Consider the following 17,583-nt stretch of genomic DNA (forward strand, 5'->3'; position numbering starts at 1 on the left):
CTGACTAGCAAAGTGCCTTTATAGCCAAAAGACGATAACAGAAATGTGATATATTGGTAAATCAAGTGTCTATAACTTTAACATTTCCCAAAGCAGATGACAAGAAATTGGAATGGGTAAAAGCTTACTTTAAAATGTTATTTATAGAAGCTTGGTCTTAGTATGATATAATCAGAAGGAGAAAAAATACATCTATTATTGATTTCAGCTACTATTGTTTAAAAGTTAAAAAATTACAGCACTGTTTTTACCGCTAAAACATCTTTGGCTGGAAAGGCAAAGCACGCTAACTCTTCAATGAGTGATTAGACATTTTCACGGAAAAAAAGAAAAAAAGAATGAGACTCCAGTTTTTAACTTTGAATCCAGACTGCTTGTTTAATCAGCGATGTAAAAATGATCCATATGCTAGTTTATCATACAGTTTACTGATTTCCACATCATCTAATATTGACAGATCATAAAACATGACGTCGCTTTCAGGGTGTTTGTGCTACACACACAAGAGAAATATTTAGAAGCGGGATATTAATTCTCTCTCCCTCCCTCTCCCATCTGTATGGAAATAGCAAGTTGAATTTTTTTTTCTTCTTTTCTTTCTTTTTTTTTTTTCTCCCAAAGAAAAATATTTACATTATGGACATTATTGCATTATCGATAAAATCGCTTGAACAACAAACGAAAAGTGTGACATTACCTCGCTCTGCTTCCGTTTTAGAACTAAAGCAAAAGATTCAATTGGAATTTGACATTGATGGAACTCGACAACGTTTGATATTTCAAGGAAAAGTGCTTCGGGATGGCAAGAATTTATCAGACTATGGTAACCCATAAAAGAACCTGTTCATGATAAACTTTGTTTAACCAAAAAAATCCACCCATAGATAATTTGGATGACGGAAAAGTGATTCATTTGGTTGTTCGTCCTATTGGCGTAGCTCATAACCCTGAAAACGGTAAGAAAGGAATTAGATAACATATATTACGACAGTGATTGATAATGCATATTGATAGATGAACCTTCAAGAAACTCACAACGACGTACATCTACAAGACATGAAGGATATGCTGTGATTACATTGGATGCAACCTTATCTGATCTAGAAGATGGCAATTCTGTACGTAAAACAACAACAACAACCCCCATACACATATCACCTGTGTATAATGAGCTCATTTTTCTCTTCATTTAAAATAGCTCATGTCAACGATTATGAACAGTCTATTACCACAAGGCGGCGATACATCACCTCGACTCGGAAGAGCTGTAAGTTGGCGTTTTTTTTTTAAACATTATTCATCCTGAACGGTTTATTATCATAGACTGGATTATTGCATGCATTAAGAGCTGCTCGAACCGAATCTTCCAGACGACGAGCACCACCCATAGATCTTATGGAAGATGCAAGAACTTCATCCATTACACTCCCTGTGCCTGTAAAGCAAAAACAAAAACGAAATGCATGGGAAAAAAAAGGGACATTAGAATACTAAAAGAAAATCTCCTTTATAGTCTTCTGTGGAAATGCGATTATCTAGAACAATGTCTTATATCCGTGAAATCAGAACCTTGTTAAATACACCGATTGTCGAATGTAAGACTCTCTCTTTTTTTTTATATAGCTGTATGAGAGGAATTCGAACTAATTATCATCTTTATTTTAGCGGATACAACGAATCGAAGTACACGTCATGCATCCATAGGAGCTATACGAGAATCGCGCGAATTATTACGACAAGAAGAGAATCATGCGGGTCAAGTAGGACTTGTAGTAGAAGAATTAGCGGACCTGATGTACTTATTGATACCATGGTTACGAGAAATGGGGCATTCATTACGCACGGAGGAAAATGGAAGGACAAGTAGTCAACAATTAGCTCATGTCTTGAGAACTGCACGTATTGTTCAAATATTGAGTTTAATTCATCATTTCCTGGGTTCGGTTTTAGCCACGGCAGAATTACAACCTTCACCCAGTACTACTGCTACTTCTGCAGCAGCAACAAACGTGCCAGAGACTTGGTCACCGATTCAAAGACCTCCTCCACCTCCTCCTCCTTCTACCGGCTCGTCATCATCATCACCAGCATCGTCATCAAAGAGAAAACAATCAGAGGATCCTTCTTCTTCGTCATCATCTCAGCAACAACAGAAAAAGACAAGGGAATAAAATAACAGTTTTTTTTTTTTTTCGACAAGTATATAGTTTTTATTTTTTTTCTTTTACTTTTACAATTTAAAAAGAATGTTCCGAATAATAATAAAACGAGGTTATTCTACAGAGGGTTGTCGTATTGTAGAGAGTTTACGACGACAATATCAACAAAAAAAGACACAGCCTCTTAATTCCAAGGAAGGCCATTCTCGTTTGGGTTATACCTCACCGAATGAAATGTAATTAAACAACAAAAAGAAAAAAAAAAAAATGGCTCTCTTATATATATGTCCTCTTCATAGTTTTATCAATAATGAGTTAAACCTGAACAAGATCAAAGTATACGGATTTGATTATGATGTATGTTGATGGATGTCGTATCTATATATTTTTTTTTAAAAAAAAAGGACTGAAGTGTGTATTATGATAGTATACATTAGCAAGTTACACAGATAACTTGTCTTTTACCATTTATGATTCCTTACGTGATATTATGGTCGATGTGTTTCGTTACCCAAAACATATCAAAGGTATTTCATACATGCACTAATACCAAAATTTTATCTAAGATTTGAAACCGTGACATCGTAGACTTTTCCTTTGATCCCAATTTTGCTATCCGTGGATTACACTACGGTATCCAAAAAAAAAAAAAAAACCAAAAGACTCGCCTTGAAGAAAAAACCTTACCTTTTTTCTTTCTCTCTCTGTAAAATATAGATTTTGATCATGGATGGTTAATGAAGATTGATAATATGGCCAATATCCAACTCAATACTGTGCATGGTACGTTCTACTTGACTATTTGATAGAATTTACTAAAAAAAAAAAAATAGTTGGACGTGAACCTATCCATGATATCAATGCTGTTATTGATTTGCATAAAGGTCGTCATATCCCACCCGATTATCTCAGAACCAACATGTTTCAATTAAGCGACTTGTTCTCTATCCCTCAAGCCACTCTTCTAAGTGATATTGTCCAATACTTTCGTGACCACAACATGAGGTAATTTAATATATGTATATGTATATAAAAAAAAACGTGTCTTTTTTTTAAAAAAAAAAATAAGAATAGCTTTCATCCACGTTATTTGTCCGACGATATCCATCATGCAGCCACGATTTTACATACTGGCACCTATGGTATTGGTGGCACTTTACATGAAACCATCATGAAAGATATTTCGGCTTATTTGAAAAGATCCCCTCATTTAGTACGCTATTTAGAAACTCTTCGGAAGAACGGTCAAAGTACTTTTTTACTTACGAATAGTACTTTACCATTTATCGCTAAAGGGATGAGCTACCTGACATCAACCAATGATTGGATGGATCTGTTTGATGTTGTGATTGTCAATGCACGTAAACCCGAATTTTATCGATCGTATAGACCCTTTCGAAGAGCCAGTGAACCGAATTGGGATAAAGTAGACCAGTTTATAAAAGGTGAGGTGTATCAAGGTGGAAACATGAAGGATTTTGCCAAACTCACTGGCTGGTCTGGGTAAGAATTTTTTAACATTAGAATTTTTTTTTTTTGGTACTTGATAACTAAAAACTATACTTGTTGGGAAACGGGAGTAGACAAAAAGTATTGTATTTTGGTGACCATGTGTTTTCCGATTTAGCAGACGCGTCTATTCAACATGGATGGCATACGGGTGCGATTATCCATGAACTTGCGAAAGAAATTGAGATTCGAAACGAGCCTGCTTACCGCAACGCGTTGTCATGGTTGCTGCATTTAGAGAATTTATTAAATCAAGCCCAGTCGTGGCAAAAGAAGGAAGGCTATCGCGTTCAAGAATTAGATGGGTTGATTGCCGAATGGCGAAAAGAAAGACGCGAGACCCGATTAAGGTTAAAACGCGCGTTTAATCATTCCTTTGGTAGCGTATTTAGAACATATCAAAATCCTTCATTCTTTGCCAATAAGATTCGAAAATTTGCTGATATCTATATGGCGAATGTGACGAATTTAGAGTCAATTTCTCAAGATTATGTCTTTTATCCTAACCGAACCTATCTTCCACAGTAAGCATATTCTTTTTTATTTTTTAGAGAAACAAGGGGACTGACAATTCATTGTTATTATTAGTGAGCAACTGGTAGAGACTTTGATCGATTCGGGTAAAATTAGCGAGTATTTATAAACACGACACGTCTCAAATTAAAAAAATGGAACGACGCGTACCAATGATCCCAAAGTCACGTTTAAAACAATTAATTTTTTTTTTGTCCTTTTTCATTCTTTGCTTTCCAACCCCCCTTTTTTTCTTTTTTTTTATCTGTATAACAATAAAAATAATGGATATTAAAGCATTACAACGAAAAGTATTCAAGACAAAGAAAGATTTAAAGGATTGGGAAGCCGTATTTGCAAAGAAACATGGACGTCCACCTACTGTACAAGACGTCAGTGACAGACCCAACATTGGTATTTATATATTTAATGGAAATATCCCCTTTCATTATACTGAAATTCACACACAGAGAAAGTATACAAGAAATATAACCAATTAAAAAAGACATTGAAACAAGAGTTAGAAGCAGGCTTATTTACGTCCAGTGTTTCTCCTCCTGATACCACCACTTCTTCTCATCAAACCTCCAATGCATCCTCACCTGATCGACGACCCAATGTAGAGTTTGTCGCCTCACCTCGTCCTTCTCCTCCTCCTCCTCCTCCTCCTTCTTCTAACAACAAAAAAATGTTGGCAGAGGATGAGGCCTTTTGGTTAGGCGTACCCCCAACCTCCCAATCTGAATTCACAAGCTTCTCTCAACCCATCACCACATCCTTCAACTTTACCGAGACAGAAATACCCCGCATGTCCTCTACACAACAACCCAGTCGCTTGATCTTGGGTAGCTCTCAAACCAAACGTAAAATCAAGCAATCCTTTGGCCGAAATCCTTTCCAGCGAGCCACAGCGAAAGCCACAACATCCACATCATTTAGCAGCAGTCAACCACAACAACCACAAAAACAAAAGCAGCAACAACAACAACAACAATCACAAGAGCAACAGCCATTGGATATGGAAACAGACGATGAAGACGAACATATACAGATTGTGAATCATGAAGTGAATCCGTTTAGGAATTACGATCCTTCTTTATTTCAATGGGAGGATCCTAGTTTTTCGGTGGGACCTGGATTTTTTGCCAAAGCCTCGTCGTGCTACTTGTTGCCCATGTTAAATGAACCTTCTCGAAGGGATCGTGTATTGCGTAAATTAGAAAAAGGTACACTGGGTGAAGTCTTACCGGAGAATCAATCAATGGAAGAAGATTTGGATGAAGATATGCGACAATTTATTACACAGCACAGTCAACTTGATCCCAACGTAAGCTTTTTTTTTTAGTTTGTTATGTATATATGTATGTAAACTAACTCTTTGAATGAAATAGTCATTTGAGTCGGCAATAGCAGATATTGATCAGGAATTGTTGAATTCATCATCCTATGTTTATAAAAAGAAACCACTTCAAAAACGACAAACCAAGTTATTTAAGAGTAGGTTATCTTCATCACACCCTTCTTATTCCCTAACTAACTCTTTTTCTACTTAGTGAAATTTGTTGAAACACATTAAAAGTAAAGCAGGTTCTTTTCTGTACAGACATATACATCATAATAATAATAATAATAATAAAAAAAAAACGGAAAAGAAAGAGAGAATATTTTATTTATAGATATATAGATATATACATTGTAATTTATACATGTTTGTTACGGAGGGTTAAGATAACAGCATAGCCAGAAGTACTTCTTCTTCCATTGGCAAACGTGTTTCTTTCAACCAATGGATCTTGTTCATCCTCAACCGCACCTACAAGAAGTTCGCATCGGGGTTCGATCGTACGATCGTATTCATTAGCACTGTGTGTATAATACACTGTATGTTCCATCTCATCAAACGAAACAGATTTACAAGAGTTGATAGAGGAGCAAGTAGAGCTACGTCGAAGTGGCATTATGTGTGAGAAAAAAAGATGAAAAGAAGGCGTATTTTAGTTTTTTTTTTTTTGTCATTCGTTTAAAAAGTTAACCATTCAATTCCCGACCGAGATTCAATTTTAGCATGATTTTTTTTTTTTTTTTTTGCTTGTTTTTCATGCGTATGTGTTCAATAAAATATTAAAAGTGAACAGAAGCAATGATGATTATTATTGCCTGTGTTTGATGGTATGTAGAATGAGTGTTTATTTAAAAAGTAATATTACATTGGGCAATTGTGTCTAATCAGGAACAAGAAAAAAGGTTAGTTTCCAACTCCTTTGTTTGTATAATAAAGATTCACTCCGCCCTCTTAATTGGGTAGACATGTCTTTTTGTTAAAGGAGCTTTTAGAGCCACAGTACAGATGCGTATTAATTTATGAATGACCAGACGAACCGAGTAAATAAACTTTTTGGGTTTCTTTTGTACATTTCTTGTCCTTCTCTTCTTGTAGAAGGGAGCAGGTGTACTGATGGCTGGTAAATGGGTTGAATTTGGTTGCATACGAGTATGAGGAAGTCCACAAAGCATACAATCCGATGGATAAAATACTGGTTCATGATAGTAACTATCTCGGACTACAATAGAAGTAGGTGTAATTACACTGAAATTGCTGACTGAAGGAGAAGGTGACCACATCTCCAAGTGGCTAGTAAACGGTACTTGGCTCATTATATATAAAAAAAAAGTATGAAGAGAAGAAAAAAAAGAAAAGAAAGGAATAAACAAACGAAAATAAAATAAAATATAAAGCTTAAAAAAGAGGGGTTTTGCGCCGTAAAAAAAGAATTAAACAAACAGGGACGCATTGTAAATTTTTATTTCTATTTAAACCATCCACCGAGCAATAAAACTGAGCGAACCACCAATGGCTAAACCTACAATCAATGAGAAACTCATGACACTACCTACCATGGCCTTCTCAGGTGCCCGGATCGTCTTTAATTGAGGTGCAGCCATCATGGCTAAACTGCAGATCCAACCGTTCGTGACCGCAAATATCCAGATCAGCACAAAGTACATAAAATCACTCCCGATAAGTACAGGTAATTTACGTTCATCCGAAACAATCACATTACATAACAAGAACAATGGTAAAAATACACTACGCGCAGTCGATAATAACACTAGGTATTTCACCTGGAATATTTGAAAGTAGCGAGAAATAGGCATCATACGCCCCACCCAATCTCCAACATTAAATAACAAGAAATGAAAGGCAACAAAGATATCATCATCAAAGAATCGATTGGATTGCGTATTACGTCGTACGGATTTGATCAAAGAAGTGATGGATGGGAATAACATCAAGGTGATAATAAAGATATATCCTACTGTAAACACAAGTCCATACGATTTACGTACAACATCCATTACCTTGGCAGGTGCTTCCTCTACTTCATCCTCTTCTTCTTGTTCTTCTTGCAAGATTTCTTCCACCAATAATGATTTAAGGTTCATCTGTCGACGATAAAAGGGTAACTTGACTACCACTAGACGACCCACTAATGCTGCCGTAGTGATCAAAAATGCCGATAAAAAATATAAAAATGCGGATCGGCTGATGGAAGATTCATCCGGTACGTCATTGCTGTTGGCTGCAATTGCACTGAGGATAGATGATACCGCTACAATCACTCCTGCAATGCCTATCAACAACAAAAAAAACTGTGATTAGAATGCATCCCCCATACCTCCTTTTCTCTTATCTTTTGTGTACCTTGTCCACTATTTAAATAAAAAAAGATTAGAAAGGGATTTAATAGATTAAACATCTTTAAATTTACCTGAGTACAGCCTGCATGTACATGGGAGGCAACTGACTGGCCTCGCTAAAAACGGAATTCTGAAAGAAACTTGTGGTAGCACCCGTCAAAACAATCAAGACCATGATAAACCAGAAATAACCCGAACCACCAATATCTGTCTCTACCGTCACTGCCAACACTCCAAAGATTACTGTATTGATGAAAATGGGGATAAACGAATTCAAACTAAACGCAGACTTTATAAAAGCAAAATGAGTGAATATCATCGAGACAACACACAACACAATTACATACCCTGTTCTGCATCCATAGTATAAAGACAAAGGTGAATAGATTGGTAATTGTAAAATATGTGGAGAAATAGTTTTGAAAGGTTTCTTCGTAAGGACTATTGGCAAATCGTTTGGCAAAGTATTCGGAGGCCGTAATAAACACTGGATTCCTCTCACTCTTTAATAACGTATATCTCAGTAGACTCTTCTTAAAGACTTACCGTTCCAAGGCAACAACATGGCGATACCATATATAAAGTAGATCTACAGATGCATCGTCAATTACCATTGCATGCCCTTTCATGGTTCTTTACTTACCCAATAGACCATTTTGTACTTGTCATGGTCTCCTTCATCCTTGACGGTTTCTAATAATCGTGTACTCTCTTCATGATCATGTTTACGTAGAAATTTCATTTAAAAAAGAAAAGAAAACGTACTTGTAAAAAAAGGGGAAAATTATTCTGAAAACAATAGGACTTTTTTATATACACAATACAAAAAAAAAAAATCCCGATTTAGGAAGGAGAAACTTATCGTTCATGCGTGACCTTTTGAATGACCTTCTTTTTTGTATCGTTTCATCACACATACAACTCCCCCCGCTCAGTCCGATCTATCCGTCTTTGACCCTATCTCTCGTGGGAAAAAAATAATAATCTCCTTTCAACACACACATTTCAAAAACGTTGATTTTATTAAGTTTATAGTCATCCTCACGTGTCATATTTCGTTGAATCTATCCAATTAAAAACCTTTAAGAAAAAACCTAGCCCTGTCATGCATCGGTTTATGGAGTTATGCGACGTTATACACTTTATTTTGGTAATGCTCGAAAGTGTCTGTTACTGTTGTTGCAAGACAATTAGGTAATCATATTAAAGCCTTGGAAAGGCTGAGTCTCAACGCAAATTATCCCAGAATGATCGGTTACTATCTTGCCATGTATAATCCTCCTATTCATAGCTCTGCTCTGCAGATACTATTAAATTATAACTATTAATCTCACAAAGACATCTTCCCTCGTGTTACCTTGAGCTGAATTGGATTGAGTATTTCCGGATAGCTATCTAAACCGAGGCATATTTTAATCGAGGAAACGCTGTGAACAGTATTCTTTTTAAGCATCTTTATTTCTATCGTCATGGTCAAAATCAATACAGAACACTCTTTATGCAGTTATGCTACATTTTCAAATTGTTTATTAGTGATTTAGCATAATTTATCACTAGTGATGAATATCTAAGGGCGTATCTTGAAAATCCACAAAGGTGTAGATCATTGTTGAACGCAAAACACTAAACTCAAAATCAGCAACTTTTTTTTTTTTTTTTTTTTTTACTTTCGGGAATGATTGTCATTTATCACATTAAATGAACATTGATGCGTGACCCATTTTGGAATGTTTATGCGTCGTGACCAGATGAGGGCTAAATCATTAAGCCGGTAACTTTGGGATACACATTTATTCTCAACGTCTAGGTTACACAGCATTACACATTTCCATTTCTTTAAAGTGGTGAATTGCTCGGCAATCTGATACAACTCTGGATTTAAAGAATTATTGTTTAGTTCATCAACGATGTATTCATCCTAGCAAGTTTACTATAAAACAAAAATATAGTATGATCAATACGTTCCTGGACAATCATCATTATCAACTAGAAGTATCGGGATCATAACGAATGGATAGCTGCTTATCATTTGTTTCGTATTCAGTAGTAATCATTCTTCTTTGTAAGTTACAATTCAGCTTTATATTGAGATTATAGCAATTTAAAAAAGTAATGAAAAGATGTTCAATCCTCAAATGACAGATTTTAAGCCTTCCTTTGTATTCTAATTATATGCCCAATATTGAAAAGCATCGCGTTCATACTTGGTCCAGCCTGCTTTAAGAATAATGTTCTTCCTCTTATTATTCTACTCAACAAATGGCCATATATAAACATATTATGGACTCTTTAAGAAGTCGCTTTTATTATGTATAGGCTGAAGTTCGGTTTATGAGATAAAAGAATTAAGTAAACAAAGCTAAGAGCATCCCCAGCAGTGGCGCTTAATATCCGTTTTTCGATTAAATAAGCGCAAAATAAAAGTTTTTTCACCCCCAGCAGTGGCCTTAAAGTTTTTTTTTTCTCGGTAGAGTACAAGTTTTTTAAAAGTTTAAAAAAAAGTCGATCTTTGACAAAAAAAATTGAGTCCTTTTCCTCTTTAAAGAAATAATCGATATTAGCAATCGTGACAATGACGAAAACAGATTGAGTAGAAGAAACCATCATATTTCGTGTTTTTTTTCAGGCCCACCCAATTTTTTTTTTTTTTTTTTTTTTTAGTCGACTGTACTTCAAGCGCGACTGCTAGGGATACTCTTAGATTAATTATGTATCACCTTAAATATAATTTCTCTCTCTTTCCCTTTCTTTTTCTCTTTTTCTTTTTTATATACGTAACTCCCGTGATTCTGTTACAGCAATAAAATGTCACGTAAATAGACATACACATATACTTTTTTTAAGGTCTTACATTTTTTTTTTGTTTCATAAAATTCAAAACGGACACATCCTATGAGCTTTACTGTGATTTACCCAACTCATCACCAAATATAAGTCAGATTGGCAAATATGTAGCGTTAAAGTAAAAGCTTAAAGCTGACTTGGCTGTATTAAAGTCTGTAACGGATGATATAAATCCTTTTTCACTTTTCCGGTGTACATGTCACACCGTAATTTATTATTTTACTATAAATACAAAGAAAAAATTATTGTTATTGCCATTTTAATCAAATAGGGTTCTATGAGGCCAATGGATAAATTTCTATGGGTTTTATTAATTATAGCTAGCAACTATGTGATGGCGCAAGAGCCTTCTGTTCTTAAATTATCGGCATGTAAGATAGAGTCTGCTAGTTAAATTTTTAAATTGATAATACTCACATAGCGCTTAGCGTGTGGTTATTTAACACAAAAAATATTTTGCTTTGGAGGAGAAGAAAAGATTTTATCCAGTACTTCTTTAGACTCAATGCATATGCTTGATCTTGCGGCGTATAATGAGAACAGTACCGACGAGTTCGTAGCTAAATGGAAACTAGTCGACATAGATACAAAAAACCAAACCATACAGCCAAGGAGGTATTCTCAATCCACGCAACTCCCGGACGGAAAAACTTTATTGATCGTTGGTGGCGAAGTCCCTGAAAAATTATCCGGGAGTCCTCAGGTATTATCTTTCAATGGTGAAACTTTGTCTTGGGACTTTTATAAAAACTTTGAAGATCCACCTTATGGAAATAGACAAATGTGAGAGTGGGAAATTATTTTCTCCACAAAATATTTTGAAACTAAAATATGTAACCTTCAGTTTTGATGCAGCATCAGTTTACGTCCCCGAATATGGTTTTGTACTCTATGGAGGCATGGAAGGGTATATTCAATTTATAGCTATGATCTATGATAAACAGTATTGCTAATTTAAACAGGTATGGCAATAATAATAACGTTTCCTACCCAGATTTAAATGCAACGCTACTTTTAGACTCCAATGGGTACAAACGACTTATAGGTTATACAAAACTAGAAATGTTAGACATCAGAAATACAACAAATGTAAGTCCTCATTATTATGAAATGAAATCCCCAATAAAATTTAACAAGTATACTGTTGTAACAGCCTTGGAGAACTCATATTTTGGAAAACAATGCACCAAATGCTTTTCCTTATCGTCAAGCAGCGATTTTTGATGCTACCCATAACACAATTTTTTTCTTTGGAGGCTCACTTCCTAATTATTCAAACTCTTATCAATATCCATTTCCATTTAAGACAGCTATAACATTTAATTTAACAAGCCTGAGTTGGGGGGAGCAAACTTTAAAGGGGCAGGGTCCGTCTCCACGATACGGACACTCAGCTACAGTGGGTACGCATATAAATCAGAAAGAAGCTTTTTACTGTTATAATAGATTGTAGATAATATGTATCTAATATAGCTTCAAATTAGTGGGACCCAGTCAAAGACATGTTCTCATATTTGGTGGTCAAAGCAACGACATAGACAGACGTAGGGTTAAGCAATTCTCACTTACAATAATTAGCTGACAGATAGAATTGTTGAATAGCTCTACCAGATTACTGTTATACTTTGGATCTTGACTCTTTTCAATGGAGTCAGCAAATAATTCCAGCTGCAAACGGTGTAGTATTAGCCAGAACGCGGCATTCAGGTATAGTTTGCGTAAATATAAATAACAATATCAGCATCACTAATGTGTATAATACCGTGAATAAATATCCTGTTTAGCCGTAATCATAAATACCGCAACAGTATTTATGGTATTTGGAATTGAAAATGAGCAGAAATTGGCTGAAAAAGTAGTCATTCTAAACGTCACTAACCCATTGAACATCACTTTACGCAATACATTTGATAATTTGCTACCGATAGAACCTACTTCAGATTCCAAAGGTACAAACGACGCTTATGATCCAAAAAATAGATTGACTTCTGGTGCTATTATAGGCATGGCTGTCGGTATCTCAGTTTTCGTAAATATGATACTATTTGATTTAGATGCTGTTCTTGTTAAACCCTTTTTAAATTGTATGCCTTTTCTAGTGTTTAATTGTTATTGCCATCATAATTTTTTTGGTCCTCAAAAAAAGGAAGAATAAGGAAAAGATAAAAGAAACGGAAAAGGAAAATGAGTCGTTAATGGAGGTCGATTGGGATAAAGCCGAAAATAAATACGTTGAAGATCCCAATATACACCCTTCCAAAGGTCATTTCAATTACAATCCTCAGGCGCCAGATGCTATCACAGGAATTGCACGTTTACAAGATCTTTCAAATTCAAAATTATCGCCAAAGAGATTCCAGCGACCTAGCGCTATCGACCACGTTATAGTAGAGTCGGCCGATAAAGGCCAAGTTTTAAAGCCTGATATTGAATGGTTTTCTAGTTTAAAAACAACTGATGTATTCGAATAAATTATATTCTGAAATACAAAGCTGTTATATGATATAGTATACATACTGGAGATACATGAAGGACATATACCGGTTGATAATATACTTCATCCCAGCTTAATCTCTTAATATCATTAGTCTTTTATAAAACATAAAGAGTCTTTCCGGATATAAGGTATTTCAATATTGAACTCAATGGATATTTACTAGATGGATTTTTATAAATTTTTTGATTACAAACAAATATATGTCGGTTAGACCCAATTCTGACAGTTTCTGAACATCAAGAACTTTATCCGATACAAGGCCGAGTGGATATTTAATGACTTTTTGATTTGGTATTGGTAGGCACATACCACAAATTAGCCCGTCTTCTGTTCCCACAAAATGTGTCCAAGTTGATTTTTGATATCCGATGAAACCCTGGACTTTCTTGACCAGTTGGCAAATATTCGAAGAAGATCGTACACAAAAATTTCGGATACTTATATCCGACTGCAATGAAAACACATTAGTTGAGTAAATTTAAAAAAATGTATAAATTTAAGGCATGAACAGTGTTACTGGCTTGTTTAAGTGTAAAAGCGGTAACGTGAAATAAAGAAAAAGAATAGAGATTAAGATAAAAGTTCTTAAAAAGTGAGCACCAGACTATAAGTTGTCAACTAAGATAAAATAAAATATAAAGATATAAAAGGGAAATGCTACGACGAATCAGTTATCTGTGTCTTCGAAGGAGTATAGTAAAATACAACTGTTAAGACTATTCAGTGCTGATTTATAAGAAGGGCTTTCGTACAATTATAGTAGTTATATATATTTATAATGAAACCAGGCTTATGTGAATAAGACTAAATCAGATTATAGTAAAGAACAAACTAAAGATTTTATTAAATAATTTTATGGTCCTTTTATAAGAAAAGGACCAAAAAGCAGTCAAAAAAAATATAGGGATCTGAAGTCTAAAGGACCAACAGAAGAAGAAAAAGGTGGTGTAACAACAGAAACTTTGAGTATACCGTCTCTTTTCCTTTATTTCTTTACACGTCTACATGTCAAAACATACGTTTAGAAAGGTTAATCAAGAAACTTGTTGTTTCTGGTTTTCCGTTTGAATTCCACAACGTACAATTCGTGCGACACCTTGACATATTATTTTATTATAAATACAGAGGGGAAAAGACATTGGCTTTGCAATTTTATAATTCAATTTCAATGACTCAAATTAAAATAAATGATTGTTTTTTATACTGGTGCCAGCTTCGAAGTAGCACAAGACGCTTCTGATGATACTAGATTTGGTGCATGTAATTAACAGTTTGTCATGCATAAAATGTATATAATACTTAACTCCCTGATGGGAAAACTTTGTTGATAGTTGGCAGCAATATATATGGCAATCTATCAGGTACTCCTCAGACATTGTCTTTCACTAATAACACGACTTGATCGCGACCCAAACCCACTTCATTAATGGTTCTTAAATTTCTCTTCTACGATCAAAGTTACTTATGTCCCCGTTTCTTCAGGGGATAAAAATAGTGTTTCTTGGTAATTTTTGATCATATTCATTTGAGTCTAGTCTACAATATATTACGTTATATTATGTACAAAAAGTTTCTTAAAACAACGTTGTCCTTGGTGACCGATATTAATTATTAAAGCCGGTTATGATAATTATCTTTTTTCCTAGTGTTATACAGAAAAAACTTTGTGACCGTTAATTACGGTTTTTGCCATCTGCTAATTGTTTACAACTTCGATGTACATGTTTCTTTTCTACAAAAAGAAGGAAAAATAGCATTCCGAAAATCTCTATTTGGTGTTTGGCAAAGTCAAAACAAACATGTGTGTGCATGCCTCGTTGCTGTAAATAAAAAAAACAGTACAATTTTCTATATTGGACACTGAGGCAAAATCGATTAATGATAACCTCATTTTTTTTTTTACACTAATGTACAAAATAAGAATGTGTGCATTACAAATTATATATTTATACCGACATATTTAATCATCAAATGTCGGCTGTCAGTAAATAGTTATTGTAATTTTTTTGAAATTCTAAATGACATACTGCAAGAAACGATAAAGTTTTTTTTATTGATTATCTAGGTTAGTGGTTAGTGCATATGCTACGCTCGCGTTCTTCTGATTTGTTATAAATAACCGTGTTATAAATTTAGGATTTATGCTGATTTCCTTCCAAAAAATAAAAGGATGAAGTTTGATTTTCTGACCATTTCTATTTTTTTCTTGGCAATAATAGTCGATTATGTAGCATCAGAAGATGTTATACCTATATATGCCGCTGGTAAATGATATATTATAAGAAAGACATTAAAAAGTAACATCCGCTAAATAAAAAACGCTTATCATTATATTTCGAAGCGTGCGGATATTTAGCCAAAAAAATATATTGTGTGGGAGGACTATCCACAGCTGGTATCACACCTTCTGAGGCTAAGATGAATATACTTGATATAATTAAATATAATGGAAGTACGGCCAAAGATTTTTCCACGCAATGGGAGACGATCACTGACGATGTAACAACGGTAAATTTGGAACCCAGAAGGTTCACTCAAAACATACAATACCCTGATGGAGAATCAATGTTGATAAGTGGGGGTCTTAGTTCGACAAACTTACCTTTAAAGGATCCAACTGTTGTTTTCAACGGCAAGACTAGATCATGGAGCCATTTTGAACATTACGAGGAATATCCGTATGGAATCAGACAAATGTGAGTCGTGTATACTGAGAGAATAAGGAACGCGTGTATCAACTTTTCTTTTCTCATTTGTTTTAGATATCATGCTGCTTCCGTATATGTTCCTGGACAAGGAGTTGGGTTTTTTGGTGGCATGGGAGGGTTAGCTATTCATATTATTTTCGTTTATTTTTGACTCTTAGAGTTTTCAATTGAGCTATTTTTAGTAGTGGCACCAATGTTAGTGCACGATATATCTATCAGGGAGAGCCTTTACCAGAGATGGGTTCCCCAAATGAAAGTAACCAGTATATCGGGTATACCAACCTTACATTTTTTAATCGTGATAATAAAGATCAGGTAGTATAAATAGTAATGTTGAAAAGACAGTTTGTCATTAAACGCTCTTTTTAAATTAGCCTTGGTCCGCCTTCCCGACCCAAATATACCTACCCGGTTTTATAAAGTATCAGCAAGCTATCTTCAATCCCAAAACCAATACTATTCTATTTTTTGGGGGATCTTACCTGAGTGAACGTAATTTGACAGACGAAACGCTTTATACCCTCGAAATTTCCATGGTATTCAATATGCAAAATGGCCATTGGGGTGATCAGGAATTGCTGGGAATACCACCCAGTCCCAGAATTGGTCATTCAGTCACATTGAGCAAGTTTGTATACTTTAATTACATGAATACTTAGAATACTAACTGCTTGCAAAATAGTAACTTCTGTCAATTCCAATCGAAACCACGTTCTCCTCTACGGCGGTCATATTACGTATAATGACATAGGTATATAGCTATAATCAACCCTTAGAAAATCACGGCAGATAGCTAACACTTTATAGATACACTTGTTTCTGATTACTGTTTTACCTTGGATCTGGATATATATCAGTGGACTAGACACGATTTACAAGCTGACTCTGAAGTTTCAATGTTCAGAACACAACACTCTGGTAAAATCCAATAGCGAAATAATAAATTACATACAGACTAAAATTAGCAGCAATAAATAGCGCTTTCTATAAATAATGATACGGTTTTTATTGTTTCTGGTAGAGATAGCACTAAAAACGCAACACTGGTACCTATTATGCTTAACGTGACTGATCCTACGCGCATTAGCTTACTAGATAAATATACTGCACCTTATATCGCACCAGAAGAGTCTATCAGCGACCCACAAAACTCAGTACCTGAACCTGAACCGAAACTAAGTTCCGGGGTAATTATTGGTATCTCAGTAGGATGTACAGCCATGGTAAGGGATTATTACGAACATTTTATTCGGTTTACACGAAAATTTTGAAATAGCTTTTATTAGGGTTGTATTTCCATTGCAGCGCTTTTATTATGGATCCATAAAAAAAGAAGTAAACACCAAATGGAGCTGATGGAAGTTGATTGGGATGAAATTGATCAGAAATATGCCGGGACACCGCTCGAGCTTTCGAACAACTCTTCTGCTGGGCCAGAAAAACCAGATGTTTTCAGAGATTCAAAATCGGATACCCAAGTTCCCGGTTCTATCGAAGATACAACTGCCGAAAGCAAGACATACTCGATACAGAAACCTGACGGATTTTGAGTAGTTAGTTTGATTATTTATTCCATAATTATACAGGAAAGCGAGACGCATATTATATTTAGTTTCTCGTTTACTTTATCTTTAAAGTGCATTTCAAACTGTAG

At 35.0% G+C, this 17,583-nt stretch overlaps 6 protein-coding genes across 6 annotated transcripts; 5 read left to right on the forward strand and 1 right to left on the reverse strand.

The window, feature by feature from the left end:
* The first annotated feature begins 578 nt into the window (after positions 1–578).
* Positions 579–2,490, forward strand: EV154DRAFT_501125 (uncharacterized protein). The gene is made up of 8 exons (XM_051600664.1): positions 579–823; positions 885–956; positions 1,015–1,118; positions 1,199–1,267; positions 1,324–1,437; positions 1,514–1,595; positions 1,666–2,395; positions 2,459–2,490. Exons 1-7 carry the CDS (start codon positions 637–639, stop codon positions 2,169–2,171), a joined length of 1,134 nt encoding a protein of 377 aa, XP_051460081.1. The 5' UTR covers positions 579–636; the 3' UTR covers positions 2,172–2,395; positions 2,459–2,490.
* Positions 2,489–4,444, forward strand: EV154DRAFT_460772 (HAD-superfamily hydrolase). The gene is made up of 8 exons (XM_051597525.1): positions 2,489–2,516; positions 2,587–2,686; positions 2,748–2,792; positions 2,877–2,942; positions 2,993–3,164; positions 3,234–3,662; positions 3,743–4,192; positions 4,257–4,444. The coding sequence occupies exons 2-8, from the start codon at positions 2,650–2,652 to the stop codon at positions 4,309–4,311; spliced, it is 1,254 nt and encodes a 417-aa protein (XP_051460082.1). The 5' UTR covers positions 2,489–2,516; positions 2,587–2,649; the 3' UTR covers positions 4,312–4,444.
* On the forward strand, positions 4,409–5,856 carry EV154DRAFT_501129 (uncharacterized protein). Its single transcript, XM_051600665.1, has 4 exons — positions 4,409–4,595; positions 4,652–5,508; positions 5,573–5,678; positions 5,735–5,856. Exons 1-4 carry the CDS (start codon positions 4,466–4,468, stop codon positions 5,755–5,757), a joined length of 1,116 nt encoding a protein of 371 aa, XP_051460083.1. The 5' UTR covers positions 4,409–4,465; the 3' UTR covers positions 5,758–5,856.
* A 1,071-nt stretch (positions 5,857–6,927) lies between these two features.
* On the reverse strand, positions 6,928–8,657 carry EV154DRAFT_501134 (equilibrative nucleoside transporter). The gene is made up of 5 exons (XM_051600666.1): positions 8,524–8,657; positions 8,228–8,469; positions 7,952–8,169; positions 7,885–7,892; positions 6,928–7,813 (listed from the first exon to the last, which is right to left on the reverse strand). Exons 2-5 carry the CDS (start codon positions 8,237–8,239, stop codon positions 6,993–6,995), a joined length of 1,059 nt encoding a protein of 352 aa, XP_051460084.1. The 5' UTR covers positions 8,240–8,469; positions 8,524–8,657; the 3' UTR covers positions 6,928–6,992.
* A 1,996-nt stretch (positions 8,658–10,653) lies between these two features.
* Positions 10,654–13,642, forward strand: EV154DRAFT_501136 (uncharacterized protein). Its single transcript, XM_051600667.1, has 9 exons — positions 10,654–11,095; positions 11,153–11,507; positions 11,569–11,631; positions 11,687–11,813; positions 11,878–12,127; positions 12,209–12,268; positions 12,327–12,431; positions 12,509–12,753; positions 12,824–13,642. The coding sequence occupies exons 1-9, from the start codon at positions 11,002–11,004 to the stop codon at positions 13,193–13,195; spliced, it is 1,671 nt and encodes a 556-aa protein (XP_051460085.1). The 5' UTR covers positions 10,654–11,001; the 3' UTR covers positions 13,196–13,642.
* Positions 13,643–14,408: 766 nt separating this feature from the next.
* Positions 14,409–17,479, forward strand: EV154DRAFT_549783 (uncharacterized protein; the record flags this gene model as incomplete). The annotated part of the gene is made up of 11 exons (XM_051604889.1): positions 14,409–14,481; positions 14,868–15,008; positions 15,441–15,485; positions 15,563–15,917; positions 15,984–16,046; positions 16,112–16,244; positions 16,304–16,553; positions 16,612–16,680; positions 16,737–16,847; positions 16,908–17,152; positions 17,216–17,479. 11 exons carry the CDS (start codon positions 14,409–14,411, stop codon positions 17,477–17,479), a joined length of 1,749 nt encoding a protein of 582 aa, XP_051460086.1.
* Positions 17,480–17,583: the final 104 nt, after the last annotated feature.

Source organism: Mucor mucedo (genome assembly GCF_025094135.1).
Source record: "Mucor mucedo strain NRRL 3635 chromosome Unknown EV154scaffold_23, whole genome shotgun sequence".
NCBI lineage: Eukaryota > Fungi > Mucoromycota > Mucoromycetes > Mucorales > Mucoraceae > Mucor > Mucor mucedo.

What these genes read in the sequence shown, in the direction of transcription:
- EV154DRAFT_501125 (XM_051600664.1), top strand. Translation starts at nt 637, where the DNA reads ATGGACATTATTGCATTATCGATAAAATCGCTTGAACAACAAACGAAA. An exon ending in AGCTCATAACCCTGAAAACG is followed by an intron (nt 957 to 1,014) that starts GTAAGAAAGGAA and finishes GCATATTGATAG; the next exon opens with ATGAACCTTCAAGAAACTCA. An exon ending in CCATTACACTCCCTGTGCCT is followed by an intron (nt 1,438 to 1,513) that starts GTAAAGCAAAAA and finishes TCTCCTTTATAG; the next exon opens with TCTTCTGTGGAAATGCGATT.
- EV154DRAFT_460772 (XM_051597525.1), top strand. Translation starts at nt 2,650, where the DNA reads ATGGTCGATGTGTTTCGTTACCCAAAACATATCAAAG. An exon ending in TTACCCAAAACATATCAAAG is followed by an intron (nt 2,687 to 2,747) that starts GTATTTCATACA and finishes GTGACATCGTAG; the next exon opens with ACTTTTCCTTTGATCCCAAT. An exon ending in CCAACTCAATACTGTGCATG is followed by an intron (nt 2,943 to 2,992) that starts GTACGTTCTACT and finishes AAAAAAAAATAG; the next exon opens with TTGGACGTGAACCTATCCAT.
- EV154DRAFT_501129 (XM_051600665.1), top strand. Translation starts at nt 4,466, where the DNA reads ATGGATATTAAAGCATTACAACGAAAAGTATTCAAGACAAAGAAAGAT. An exon ending in ACAGTCAACTTGATCCCAAC is followed by an intron (nt 5,509 to 5,572) that starts GTAAGCTTTTTT and finishes TGAATGAAATAG; the next exon opens with TCATTTGAGTCGGCAATAGC. An exon ending in ACAAACCAAGTTATTTAAGA is followed by an intron (nt 5,679 to 5,734) that starts GTAGGTTATCTT and finishes TTTTCTACTTAG; the next exon opens with TGAAATTTGTTGAAACACAT.
- EV154DRAFT_501136 (XM_051600667.1), top strand. Translation starts at nt 11,002, where the DNA reads ATGAGGCCAATGGATAAATTTCTATGGGTTTTATTAATTATAGCTAGC. An exon ending in TGTTCTTAAATTATCGGCAT is followed by an intron (nt 11,096 to 11,152) that starts GTAAGATAGAGT and finishes CATAGCGCTTAG; the next exon opens with CGTGTGGTTATTTAACACAA. An exon ending in CGGACACTCAGCTACAGTGG is followed by an intron (nt 12,128 to 12,208) that starts GTACGCATATAA and finishes GCTTCAAATTAG; the next exon opens with TGGGACCCAGTCAAAGACAT.